Genomic DNA, 14,286 nt, shown 5'->3' on the forward strand with positions numbered 1-14,286 from the left:
TTTACAAGGTAATGGAGCATGTTAAATACGTAAATAAGTAATATAATAAAGCTTTTAATTGTAGATGTTGAAAGCTTGGTGAAATTCAGGAACAGGTTTAAGTTTCATTGAATCCGCTTGTGCCTCCAAAGTAACAATGCTTCAGTGTTGTGCTTGATGTTATTAGACATCACGACTACAAGTTAATGCTTCATTACTCTATCTCGAGTACTCTCGGAGTTTTAACTTCTTCCATTTCGTAATCAAGGATAAAAGTCTCTGTTTTTTTCGGTAACAATGTTTTCTTTCTCGAAGACTACTAATACTAGAGATAAGTAACTGTTACTGCAGTTTTGCTACAGCTTAGTAGTCACAAAAGTAGTAAAACGACTTGGAAAATAGGTTCCGTGTCATTAGGTCGCCAATGACACGAACTATTTAATCCATTTAATTGGATGGCAAAATTGGTCACATTCGTTCCGGATAACTCTCGAATGTCAATACATAGAGCAACTGTAACTGCACAGCTGTTTTTTTCGGTTGGGTTGGATACTTAGTCAGAATAGGTCAAAGTATTATCGCGGAATAAAGCTCACCAGTTCTGCCACCGAATAAAGTGCAGAGAAAAGAATTATCTAAGCGGCGACCATATGAGCAGGAAGAGATTTCTCCAGGTTGTATTGCTGTTTTTATGATTTTCATGCAGTAATAAAACAGCATTAGAACTGCCAAAGATGTACGGTTAGTAGTTTTAGGAAAAGGAAACATTTTGGTCGGAAAATCTGAATTTTTTTGCTACGTTTGTACAAAGGTCAAACACGAAATTTCTAAAAGTACTAAAGCTCGAGCAGTGAAATTTTAACTGAAAACCAGTAATTCAAAATCAAATAACATCTACAGAAATTCTGTTCTTTTAGGGACACGTGTGGATTCAGCGAAATTTAGACCATTCCGCAAAATTTCTGCAAACGCTGTAGATGTGAAACATTTTTTGGGTTTGAGGTATAATGAGGCGCAAGGAAAACAACTCCGCCCCGTGTTTGCTTTCGCATCATTACAAGGTGGTGGCACAGCCACTTTTTAAATATCGAGCGGCTGGAAAGAGGGGCGAACCAGTGGCGGACAGCTCGCAGCCGGCTACCTGCCGGGCGGCTGGCGCCAGCAGTAGCAGCAGCAGCGAAAGCGGCCGCCGCTGCCGCGCCGGCGAACGGGTACTTGCGCCTGCGCAGATAGGCAGCCAGGCGGCACTGCGCTGCGCAAGCGTCCCGATCAGTCGGGCGCGCGACGGCCGGCGCTTCGCTTCGCTTCGAAGGCGAGCTGCTCCGCGCACCTGTCTCTCGCAGCCAGAGGCCAGACATCGGCGCCGGCCACAGTGTTCCCTCTCGTTCACTGACGCGTAACTGGAGGCGTTTCTCGTTACTTAACGGATGAACTACTCACGATTACGAGCAGACCCTAGCAGCCTGAATGCCTATAGTGCCGGTGATACTCGATGGCTGTGCAGTCCCGCCTACTTACTGTACTCTTTATATGGATGAACACTGAATCTTAACAGAATTTTCAATCACTTTTGATCACTTCGAGCCGTGCATGGACATCCTCGGCTTACGTAGGCTGAATTTCATTGACATCATTACGTCAAGCTACATACTGGTCTAAAGAACCCTCACTATCATGGATGCAACTCCTATATATTACCTATATTTTTTCAAGTGCGTTTTCATTGTAATCTAACCTTTGAGAAAATAAAGGAAGAATAGCAATTTCCCCTATTCTCCGAAGATATTGCAAAACGAGATGTGGTTCACAACCTGAACAGTGGCATCAGCTTTAGATTTTTACGGCGATATATTTCCTATCTGGTATAAGCTCTGTGTGACACCTGGTACAGACCCCGTGTGACCCCGTCAATTGGAAAAGCCCTCAACATTCGTGCCCATTATACGGACGGATCGAGGCTGCTGTTTCTGGCTAGTTCTTGGCGAGAACCTAAATAGCGCTACCGTCACCAGAGAGGACCGTGATTGGGCGGATGTAGCGTCATTTCGACGCTTCCGCCACGGATGAGCGCGGCGCCTGAGTCCGGCCTTTGCCGGAGACGGCTCCCGGAGATGAGGCACTACCAGGGGCCCCGCTGCCGCTGCCGCTGCCGCTGCCGCTGCACGCCGTGAGCCCCGAGATGCGCGGCCGGACGCACCTGCTGCCTCCGCCGCCGCTGCTGCTCTTCTTCCTGACGGTGCTCGCTCTCCAGGCACGTCGAAACGACGCTCAAGGTAAGAGCACCACCCCATGCACAAATGAGTCGGCTGGCGATTTTGCACCACCTAAAAGCTGAACAACACAGTCTATACAACCCAGTTTTATTCGTGGAATGTGACATGTTCCTCGAACTGATAAGCGAGAGTAGCTCTCCCATTACACATCCTCAGGGCATCATCAACTGCCGCTGTATAAACAGGAGCACAGCTTCTCTGAATCCCCATTTGTCCCAGTTGTCTGACGTTATCACCAGAGCCTGGCGACGAGCGAATCGCCAGCAGACCACGAAAATTTTACAGTTCAAAATGTCACCTATTACTTTCAAAAATAAAAGTTATTGCAGTGAAAAGGTGGCACATTTCTGTTCTTATCAACATGTAGTATGCTACTGAAGTATGAAAATGGGTCAACTTCCATCTTATATTGCTTATTATCAACCTTCAGAAAATTGGGGCAGAAATTTTCTTCGAAACGTCGAAATTTTTTCCAACACAAAATGTAACAGTTGTGAGAGCATCTAACCTTTCCTAGTACACCAGTTTGCTAGTCTTTTCGAGGGTTTAAAGCAGCAACACGAACTATCTCGTCTGAAATGTCGAGTGACCCAGAACATGAGTTTACAAGGTCTCTGCGTTCTTATGAGAAAAATCTACTTTCTGTCCGATAGGTGACGAACGAGTCTCCAGAAAGAACTCCTGCTACAAACCTATTAGAATTAGAAGAGATTGCAGTTGATTTAATGTGCTCTCGGCTTTCACATCACGTCAGTACGTAGTAATTTGAAGAAACGGTGAGATGTTATTCTCAAGATAGAAAATGTGATTCTTCACGGAACATCACATTACTTTTAAACATATAAACCATTCATTCCTCTCACTATACCAGTTTAGTTGGTTCACACCAAAACCCTTTTACACAGCATGAGAGGATGAGGGCCTTCATATGCAAATGTAGCTTTTCACGAAGACGGTATGGCATTTTGATGAGATTTGAACTGAGATGCATACACCTTTTATGAGTCTGACTAGTAATTCTTCAGAATGTAATATTTGAGATTTCGGTCTATAATGATATCAGCTCTAGACGCAACTACGATGGCTGTTCGGAAAATTAAGGTCCCATCGGTCGCGAAATGTAAACCACAGTGAAAATTAATTTTGTATTTAATTTTTAACAATTAGCCACACCTTCCACCTACCTCTCTAAATAGTTGCTTCTCCGACGAGGACATTTGTCGTGGCTTTGTACAAAGTTTCCACTACCCTCGTCACAGAGAGCAGCCGCCTGTGCTCTTCGTCAATTCTCTACGCTGGTTGCCTTTCGTTGTTTGTGCCAAAATGTTGTCTTCGTAGCCAGCAGTTCATATGAGCAGAGCTGAACAACGGAGGGAACCAATTAAGAGTTGTGTCGTGGTTGATCGAACACTTCCCATCAAAAACGCTGCAGGAGTCTCTTTTGCTCCTGCAGAATGCGGTTAAAAATTAACTTGAAGAAAGAAACGCATGAAATTTATGTTATGTAGGCTGCATAGCATCAGGCGTAATGTCTCACCAGATCCACACACCTGGCGGGAGATACTGTTTCTTTTTTTAGGAATTTCTACGTAATCGCGTAGCGCTCTGAACTGAAAAGGACGACGTGAAGCGATCTACAGGCATACTAAAAACACTGTACAACACATCTGCGTAAAGTTCCACCACATTTTCACAGTGATTTCCATTTCGCACATAATTGGACCTTACTTTCCGAATATTTTTTTTTGTTTTTTGTCATCAGTCTACTGACTGGTTTGATGCGGCCCGCCACGAATTCCTTTCCTGTGCTAACCTCTTCATCTCAGGGTAGCACTTGCAACCTACGTCCTCAATTATTTGCTTGACGTATTCCAATCTCTGTCTTCCTCTACAGTTTTTGCCCTCTACAGCTCCCTCTAGTACCATGGAAGTCATTCCCTCATGTCTTAGCAGACGTCCTATCATCCTGTCCCTTCTGCTTATCAGTGTTTTCCACATATTCCTTTCCTTCAGATTCTGCGTAGATCCTCCTCATTCCTTACCTTATCAGTCCACCTAATATTCAACATTCGTCTATAGCACCACATCTCAAATGCTTCGATTCTCTTCTGCTTCGGTTTTCCCACAGTCCATGTTTCACTACCATAGAATGCTGTATTACAGACGTACATCCTCAGAAATTTCTTCCTCAAATTAAGGCCGGTATTTCATATTAGTAGACTTCTCTTGGCCAGAAATGCCTTTTTTGCCATAGCGAGTCTGCTTTTGATGTCCTCCTTGCTCCGTCAGTCATTGGTTATTTTACTGCCAAGGTAGCAGAATTCCTTAACTTCATTGACTTCGTGACAATCAATCCTGATGTTAAGTTTCTCGCTGTTCTCATTTCTACTACTTCTCATTACCTTCGTCTTTCTACGATTTACTCTCAAACCATAGTGTGTACTCATTAGACTGTTCATTCCGTACAGCAGATCATTTAATTCTTCTTCACTTTCACTCAGGTTAGCAATGTCATCAGCGAATCGTATCATTGATATCCTTTCACCTTGTATTTTCATTCCACTCCTGAATCTTTCTTTTATTTCCATCACTGCTTCCTCGATGTACAGATTGAAGAGTAGGGGCGAAAGGCTACAGCCTTGTCTTACACCCTTCATAATGCGAGCACTTCGTTCTTGATCGTCCACTCTTATTATTCCCTCTTGGTTGTTGTACATATTCTATGTGACCCGTCTCTCCCTATAGCTTACCCCTACTTTTTTCAGAATCTGGAATAGCTTGCACCATTTTATATTGTCTAACGCTTTTTCCAGGTCGACAAATCCTATGAAAGTGGCTTGAGTTTTCTTTAGCCTTGCTTCCATTATTAGCCGTAACGTCAGAATTGCCTCTCTCGTCCCTTTACTTTTCATAAAGCCAAACTGATCGTCACCTAGGGCATTCTCAATTTTCTTTTCCATTCTTCTGTATATTATTCTTGTAAGGAGCTTCGATGCATGAGCTGTTAAGCTGATTGTGCGATAATTTTCGCACTTGTCAGCTCTTTCCGTCTTCGGAATTGTGTGGATGATGCTTTTCCGAAAGTCAGATGGTATGTCGCCAGACTCATATATTCTACACACCAACGTGAATAGTCGTTTTGTTGCCACTTCCCCCAATGATTTTAGAAATTCTGATGGAATGTTATCTATCCCTTGTTTTAAATCGACTCCTGTTTCTTCTTCTATCACATCAGACAAATCTTCACCCTCATAGAGGCTTTCAATGTATTCTTTCCACCTATCTGCTCTCTCCTCTGCATTTAACGGTGGAATTCCCGTTGCACTCTTAATGTTACCACCGTTGCTTTTAATGTCACCAAAGGTTGTTTTGACTTTCCTGTGTGCTGAGTCTGTCCTTCCGACAAACATATCCTTTTCGATGTCTTCACATTTTTCCTGCAGCCATTTCTTCTTAGCTTCCCTGCGCTTCCTATTTATTTCATTCCTAAGCGACTTGTATTTCTGTATTCCTGATTTTCCCGGAACATGTTTGTACTTCCTCCTTTCGTCAATCAACTGAAGTATATCTTCTGTTACCCATGGTTTCTTCGCAGCTACTTTCTTTGTACCTATGTTTTCCTTCCCAACTTCTGTGATAGCCATTTTTAGAGACGTCGATTCCTCTTCAACTGTACTGCGTACTGCGCTATTCCTTATTGCTGTATCTATAGCATTAGAGAACTTCAAACGTATCTCGTCATTCGCCCGCATCTCGTGGTCGTGCGGTATTGTTCTCGCTTCCCACTCCCGGGTTCACGGGTACGATTCCCGGCGGGGTCAGGGATTTTCTCTGCCTCGTGATGGCTGGGTGTTGTGTGCTGTCCTTAGGTTAGTTAGGTTTAAGTAGTTCTAAGTTCTAGGGGACTGATGACCATAGATGTTAAGTCCCATGGTGCTCAGAGCCATTTTTTTCTCGTCATTCCTTAGTACTTCCGTATCCCACTTCTTTGCGTATTGATTCTTCCTGACCAATGTCTTGAACCTCAGCCTACTCTTCATCACTACTATATTGTGATCTGAGTCTATATCTGCTCCTGGGTACGCCTTACAATCCAGGATCTGATTTCGGAATCTCTGTCTGACCATGATGTAATCTAATTGAAATCTTCCCGTTTCTCCCGGCCTTTTCCAAGTATACCTTCTCCTCTTGTGATTCTTGAACAGGGTATTCGCTATTACTAGCTGAAACTTGTTACAGAACTCAATTAGTCTTTCTCCTCTTTCATTCGTTGTCCCAAGCCCATATTCTCCTGTAACCTTTTCTTCTACTCCTTCCCCTACAACTGCATTCCAGTCGCCCATGACTATTACATTTTCGTCCCCCTTTACATACTGCATTACCCTTTCAATATCCTCATACAGTTTCTCTGTCTGTTCATCTTCAGCTTGCCACGTCTGCATGTATACCTGAACTATCGTTGTCGGTGTTGGTCTGCTGTCGATTCTGATTAGAACAACCCGGTCACTGAACTGTTCACAGTAACACACCCTCTGCCTTACCTTCCTATTCATAACGAATCCTACACCTGTTATACCATTTTCTGCTGCTGTTGATATTACCCGATACTCATCTGACCAGAAATGTCTTCCTTCCACTTCACTTCACTGACCGCTACTATATCTAGATTGAGCCTTTGTATTTCCCTTTTCAGATTTTCTAGTTTCCCTACCACGTTCAAGCTTCTGACATTCCACGCCGCGACTCGTAGAACGTCATCGTTTCGTTGATTATTCAATCTTTTTCTCATGGTAACCTCCCCCTTAGGAGTCCCTCCCGGTGATCCGAACTGGGGACTATTCCGGAATCTTTTGCCAATGGAGAGATCATCATGACACTTCTTCAATTCCAGGCCACATGTCCTGTGGATACACGTTACGTGTCTTTTATGCAGTGGTTTCCATTGCCTTCTGCATCCTCATGTCGTTGATCATTGCTGATTCTTCTGCCTTTAGGGGCAATTTGCCACCCCTAGGACAAGAGAGTGCCCTGAACCTCTATCCGCTCCTCCGCCCTCTTTGACAAGGCCGTTGGCAAAATGAGGCTGACTTCTTATGCCGGAAGTCTTCGGCCGCCAATGCTGATTATTTATCAAAATTTAAGCAGTGCCGGGGATCGAACCCGGGACCGAAGACGTTTTGATCATGAATCAAAGACGCTACCCCTAGACCACGGGTCACAAACTCGTATTTTAGATAAACAAGAAACAGGATCACTTACACAGAAGTGACTGGTATCTCTAAAAGATAATAGTCGACATAATGTCCAGCGTAAACATCACGTTACAGACAGACTTAGCGGGGTATTAAAATCCATATAAATGAAACTGTAACTTTTCAGATGAAATGGTTTGATCTGTTGCTTCCGAAGCACTATGGTAATCCAGAGATTCATAGATCTACTCTATGAGAAAAAGCGACTTTTTGACTAGGTGAGTATTAATAAGTATTCCAGAGGTTTTATTTGAACTGAGTGAAAGCGGAATTACGAATTTATCAGCTCTTCGAAGCTTATCTAAGACAAAGCAACAAGCTAGTAGCAATTACTTTCAAGCATTAACACAACGCACTTCATCGATGTCGGTTTCGCAGACAAACTACTCAGCATCAACGGTCTCTACGACTTCCGTCCAAAGAGGAGGCCAAGGTGACGTGACTTTTAGTGACCATCGGCTGCTCTTTGTTGTGACCATTACAAACAAATTGAATAAAACAAAAGATTTTTGTATACTGTACAAATAGGCGTAGATTTAAGTAGTAAGAAACAACATGTTTCACGACATTTGTGGAATTTCCGAGTATGAGTATTGGTGCTCGGTCTATCAGTTCTATAATTAACAAAATACTGTTTTGAAATAAGACGATAAATTTTTAGGAATGACTTTAGTTGAACTGAGTGAAAGCGGAATTACGAATTCATCAGCTCTTCGAATCTTATCTAAGACAAAGCAACAAGCTAGTAGCAATTACTTTCAAGCATGTTTCTTACCGTACACACCTTCACGTTTCGCACTGTGTTTCTATACACAATATAAGCAGATCCTAGAGTTCATCGTAGAGGCGAAAGGGTCATTACTCCTGGCACCAGAAACCCACTATGTGAATAATCAGCGTGTAAGTCTGCGGTTTAAAAACACAGTAAGGCTTTAAGCAAATTTAAAATTCGATTGTCGCATTTGTGTACTACTATTTTAAAAATAGTTTGTTGCTCAACAGAGTCACATAAAATCAGATTTCGATTTTACCAGTTTAGGGGGTCCAATCATCTTAACATCTTATTTGATGGACGATTTTTTTTCCTGTTGCTTTATGCACTCTAGCATCAGTGATGTGCATAAAGCGCACAAATCAGTGACAGTTTACCAATGATTATTGTTCGTCACATTTTACTTACAATGTCTCTTCACAAAGTTGTGCTGGTGCTACAGGTAGCCCCAAAATGCTAAAATGGCACTGTCTTTGTAACTATTCCAACAATCATTCCCTCATGTCAACCAATCTTCTGTAGTATAGAACATAATTACTGCAAATATTTTCTTATGGGTAGTATTGTCCAAACGAATTCTGTAGATCAATTGCTACTCATTTCTGAGGGTCAGAGTTCCAAAATGGATTCTTCATTGAAATAATTCCTCCCAGGTGCGATTGTGTTGCTTCCATCAAAGTACTACAGATGTGGTTTGTACTCACTTTGTGCTTAAGTTTTTATAAAACCTCCGAGAGTGCAGCATTTTTACAATTTCCATGTATATAATGATACAGTGTCGCAACCAAGACTTAATTGCAGCAAAAACAAAAAAAAGCACTACTTCTGTTTTTCTCACGGCGCACTTATGTGCTCTTCAAGAACGAAACATTTCGGCTGTCTCGTTGTCAGTAATTTTCTCCTTGATAAACATTGTTGTTCTATGTAACACTAATGAATTACATGAGTTTTAAGCACTAGAGAGATTAAAACTTACTTTGTCACTTATTATTGCTTCACTTAGTAATGTCTTGTTTAGGTAACGGATATTCTTTCGTGTTTTTGCGTAAATTTCGCTGAAATATTAACGTCAGGGTTATGCAGCTTTCGCACAGTGCGTTTCTAAGCGTAACCCAAATGTTTATACCATTACTCAGTCAGCAGGAGCTTTTCTGGCGAATTAAATCATATATTTGCTGCAGCGTCATGGATAAATCACTCCGTCACTTGGGCTTTGTTTGGAAATCCAGCGATTAGTTCACTTAGAAGGCTCATCTTAATATACCGGATGCTTAAAAGAGCAACAGGAAATATTTTAGGATGCGGCAGTAAGAACTAATCAGAATAAAACACTCCGTAACATTTTGAGCTTTCATTGCTTACACGGATACAGGTCATATCATGTAACCCCCCCCCGGTACCTCCCAAAAAGCTCACAGGTGTTAATTAAAGGGAATTGATTTATTTCAAGATTTAGCTTCCTAAACATCTCTCTGACGTAAATGTAATGTTGCACTCTTTTCAAGACACCGCATGTATCTCTCTTGAGTACGCCTGGGCGTTCTTTTATGAGCGAAGGCCAATTCACAATCCGAATGATTAATTCGATCCTTGTGCTTATTTTTACTTTGCACCGTTGCCTTTCAACCATTCACGTTGGCAGTAATCTAAGAGGGTAACGTCCAGAGACCCTGGCGGCCAAGAAACGCTATCAATCCTGCCGATCTACCTTTTGAGGAATGATTAGTTTAGATGATGTGTCACCTGACGACTAGAATTTGCAAGTGCTCCGCCTTGATATAGGAACAGAGCCATGACTGCAGGCAAAGAAATCTCTTCCAATAATGCTGGTAGCTCTTTTTCAAACGAGTCTAGATAAGAAGGACCCGCACGGCACAGTACTATTGGTCTACACGTCACAATCAGTTGCACAGATGAAACATTCAATCATCTAAAGTCAAGTAGAATATTAAAACAGAAACGTCAATCAATGAAAAATAAACCCATAGAAACTGAAGTATCAACTTCTGAACTGAGTAATTATGTATTTAACGAACTGCACCTCTGTAAGCAAGGAGAACTATTGTAACCAATAAAAGTGGAACTCATGGTATATGGAATGTTTCATTTTAGCTAATCTGTACCAGCACCAAATCCTAAAATATTTACCATTCTCCCGAAACACCCTCAATAGCCTACTCAGCCGACTTGTGTAACAATCTAATTTTTCATTGATTTTCTCTTTCACTTTCTCTACGCTCAGCACACTATACGCTTATAGCTTCAAGTTTACACCAGAGCTGGTGTGAAGATCCATCAGCCACGTTAGATGAGTAGTGATTTATCCACCCACGGTGCGGTCGGGATCTGAGGTAGTCGTTGCGGTCGCCACAGACGAGTAGGCAGTGCGAAAGGTTAAAGGGTGGTCAGCCGGTCGTGCGGAGCTGAGCAGAGTAGCGGCTGCCAAGGGCGTCGCCAGCACTGTACAACAGCGGCTGGTGCGCACTAAGCACCAAGCCGTGCGCCGCCTGAGACGGTGTGGCCACACTGGGGCATGACCGCGGTCTAACACTTCCGCCTTAGGCACGCCAAATGTAATGGGGGAACAGCCAAATATCGGAGGGCCCTTCGAGTTATACATATAACTATACCGAAGGTACTGACCTACGTTTATATTCCCAGAATGAATTTTCATTTTCGCAGCAGAATGTGCAGTGATGCGAGACTTCCTGGCGGATTAAAATTCTTTGCCGCAGCAGGAGGTTTGGAAGGTAAGAGATGATATACTGGTCGAAATAAAGCTGTGAGGACAGGAAATGAGTTATGATTGGTTAGCTCAGTTGGCAGAAAACTTGCTAGAGAAAGGCAAGGTCCCGGTTTCGAATTATGATCCGAAACACAGTTTTAATCTGCCAGAAAGATCTGTTTATGCTTTCGGTGAACAGCACACAAATTTCTTATAGACTGGGTTTATGAAAACAATGCTAGAAATTAAAATTACAACATCATAAAGAATAGTGGATGCATGCACTGACAAAAGTCATGGGATAGCGACATGCATATATGCGGAGGACGGTAGCGTCTTGTAAGCAAGGCTTGAAACAGCACATTAGCGGAGCTGTCGGTTCTACGCAGGTAATTCATGCGAAAAGTTTCCAAAGTTATTATACTTGCACTACGGAAATGAACAGACTTTTAACGCGGAATGGTAGTTGGAACTAGACACATGGGACATTCCATTAGAAATCGTTGGGAAATTCAATTCCGAGATCGAAAGTCTCAAGAAATTGCCCAAAATACCAAGTTTCAGCCATTACTTCTCACCATGAACAAAGCAGTGGCAGACGGCCTTCACTTAACGACCGGAATCAGCGGCGTTTGCGTAGAGTTGTCAGTGCTAACAGACAAGCAACACTGCTTGAAACACAAGCTGAAATCAACGTGGAACTTACGACGAACGTCTCCGTTCGGACAGTACGGCGAAATTTGACGTTTTTGGGCTATGACAGCAGGGTACCGACGCTAATGGCATTGATAATCGGACGACATCGCCTGCAGCGTCTCACCTGGAATCGTGACCATATCAATTGGACCTTAGAGATTGGAAGTGGCCTGATCTGGTAAGTTCCGATTTTCGTTGGTAAGAGCTGACGGTGTGGTTCGAGTGTGGAGCATATCTCACGAATCCATGGACCCAAGTTGTCAGCAAAGCACTGTGCAAGCTGGTGATGGTCCACAGTGGTGTGAGGTGTTTTACATGGAATGGATTGGGTCCTCTGGTCACCTGATCCGTTCATTGACGGAAATGGGTTGTATTTGCTTACTTGGAGACGACTGGCAGCTACTCATGCACTTCATGTACCCAAACAACAATGTCACGTCACCGGGCCACAATGGTTCTCGATTGGTTTGAAAAACGTTAGGGACGAATCGAGCGAATAATTTAGCTACCTAGATCCCATCATGCATTAATGGGACATAATCAAGACGTCAGTACGAGCGCATCTTATGCCGGCATCAATTTTGCAGTTATGTACGGCTATGGCTCAGTATCTTTGCAGGAGACTTCCAACGACTTGCTGAGTCCATGTCACGTCCAGCTGATGCACTACGCAGGACAAAAGGAGGTCGAACGCGATCTTAGGAGGTGTCCAATGACTTTTGTCACGTCAGTGTGTTGCATGTATACCATGTGGAAAGACGACTAAATGCTGCAGTTTGTGATGTGGGGGTGTGTTGAATGCGAAATTTAGTACAGACATCTGTCAAAGCTGGCATAGCAAGTGCTCTAACCCCATGGCATCGAGTCAACCTCCGTGTGAATGTGAATCACGGGTACGTGATTCCATGCTACTTCGACTGTATGACATGATAAACACTTCTGTTTGCAACCGATGACCAGATGTTTTATTTGGATGGCGGATCTGAAGAACGTGCTGTCGTACATCCTCTGTATCGAAGTTGCTCAGAACAACACAGACAACGTACTGTCTTGCGTTATAATGCTGAAACATAATTTCACGGAGACCTTGAAGATAGGGCATAGTCACCGTCTAAATACACCATAAATTTAACGGATGCTGTCCAAATTAACGAAATAGTGATCATTCTGTATCAGATGGTACCACGTACCACACGTTGTTGTGATACTTTACACTGAATTGTGACTTCTATGAATACATGTGGTATCATAGCTTAAACCATTGTTGTCGTTGGGCACACCACTGCCAACGACCCTTTCTCTACAGTCACGTCAAGGGAAACCGCAAACAGTGGTTGCCGCTATGGTGTCATTAACATTGCAAGGTAGCGGGATAATGTAAGCCCGAGATAAACCATTGCAAACGTTAAATGCTGGTACTTTAATTCAGCGGTGTAACCACCAGAGTGTTGAATGCAAGAGTGAGATGGAGTTCCATGCCTGTTGCAATTGGTCGGTCAATACAGGTACGGTATTGCTGTTAGTGAAAAACATCTGGGGTAGCACAGTCTCCCAGGTCATTAAACAGATATCGGCAACAAAACTATATATAAAAAAAGGAGCAGGTCATTCCTGATATCGAGATGGTTCGTATCTCTGACTTTGGCCTGTTGTTGGAACATGTTTAATGCTCGATTATTGTGACTTTTCTGAAACTGAATAAATATGTGGTTCGAAAACAACCGTTGTGTAAAACCGAATTCGCTATGTTCGTCCACGAGCCTCATGGAGCAGTACGTACAGGCGCACAGACTGACGCCCTGTCCCTCAGATACTTAATACGTTCGACACACTTCCATACTGTCGACTAATTAGCAAAGCACGTACGTATGTAATGTCAGACTAAGTGTGTGACTATAATGAATAGTTTATAGCAAACAAAACAGAGCATGTCATTCTCAACAGAGAGAAGTCTTCAGACGTAAAAATAACTTAAAGTGTACCCCAAGGGAGTACTACAAGATCATTAGTTTCCGCATTATACATATATATAAACGACGTACTGCTTAAGATCGGATCTTCCATACGGCTTTTTGCGCACGCTAGAAAACTGTAGCGAAATGCATTTGCATTTGACGCAGGGAATGGCAATTGGATCTCTGCATAAACAAATGTAACGTATTTATCACACATAGACAGAATGGTCTGTTAATTTATGATGATTGTGTAAGAAACAAGTGGAATCAGTTACATTCATGAAATACCTTAGAGTATGCATACGGAGCAATTTAAAGGGAAACGACCACATAAAATTAAAGGCGGGTAAAGCATTCATTGGCGGAACCCTCAGGAAATGTAGTCCATCAGCAAAACAGCTAACTTACAAATCAATCGTGAGGCCACTGCTTGAACATCGCTCGTCAGTATGGGATCCATACCAGATAGGACTGATGCAGGGAACAGAGGATACAAAGAAGAGAACCACATTTCGTTACAGGTTGAGGAGGGAAAGTGAAACCATGACGGAGATGCTCAGATGACTTCAGTGGCAAACGTTACAAGAGAGGCGTTCTGAAGCACGGTGTGGTTTACTGTTTAATCCGAGAGCTT

General features: G+C 42.8%; 1 protein-coding gene across 1 annotated transcript in view; it reads left to right on the plus strand.

Moving 5' to 3' along the window:
- Window positions 1–986: 986 nt before the first annotated feature.
- The window catches only part of LOC126260505 (uncharacterized), a 654,533-nt gene continuing 641,233 nt past the window's right edge, over window positions 987–14,286 (plus strand). Inside the window, exons 1-2 of the mRNA XM_049957835.1 lie at window positions 987–1,190; window positions 2,078–2,252. Of these exons, the coding sequence (XP_049813792.1) occupies window positions 987–1,190; window positions 2,078–2,252 (379 nt within the window). The remainder of the gene's footprint in view (window positions 1,191–2,077; window positions 2,253–14,286) is intronic.

The sequence above is a fragment of the Schistocerca nitens genome, chromosome 5 (assembly GCF_023898315.1).
Source record: "Schistocerca nitens isolate TAMUIC-IGC-003100 chromosome 5, iqSchNite1.1, whole genome shotgun sequence".
NCBI lineage: Eukaryota > Metazoa > Arthropoda > Insecta > Orthoptera > Acrididae > Schistocerca > Schistocerca nitens.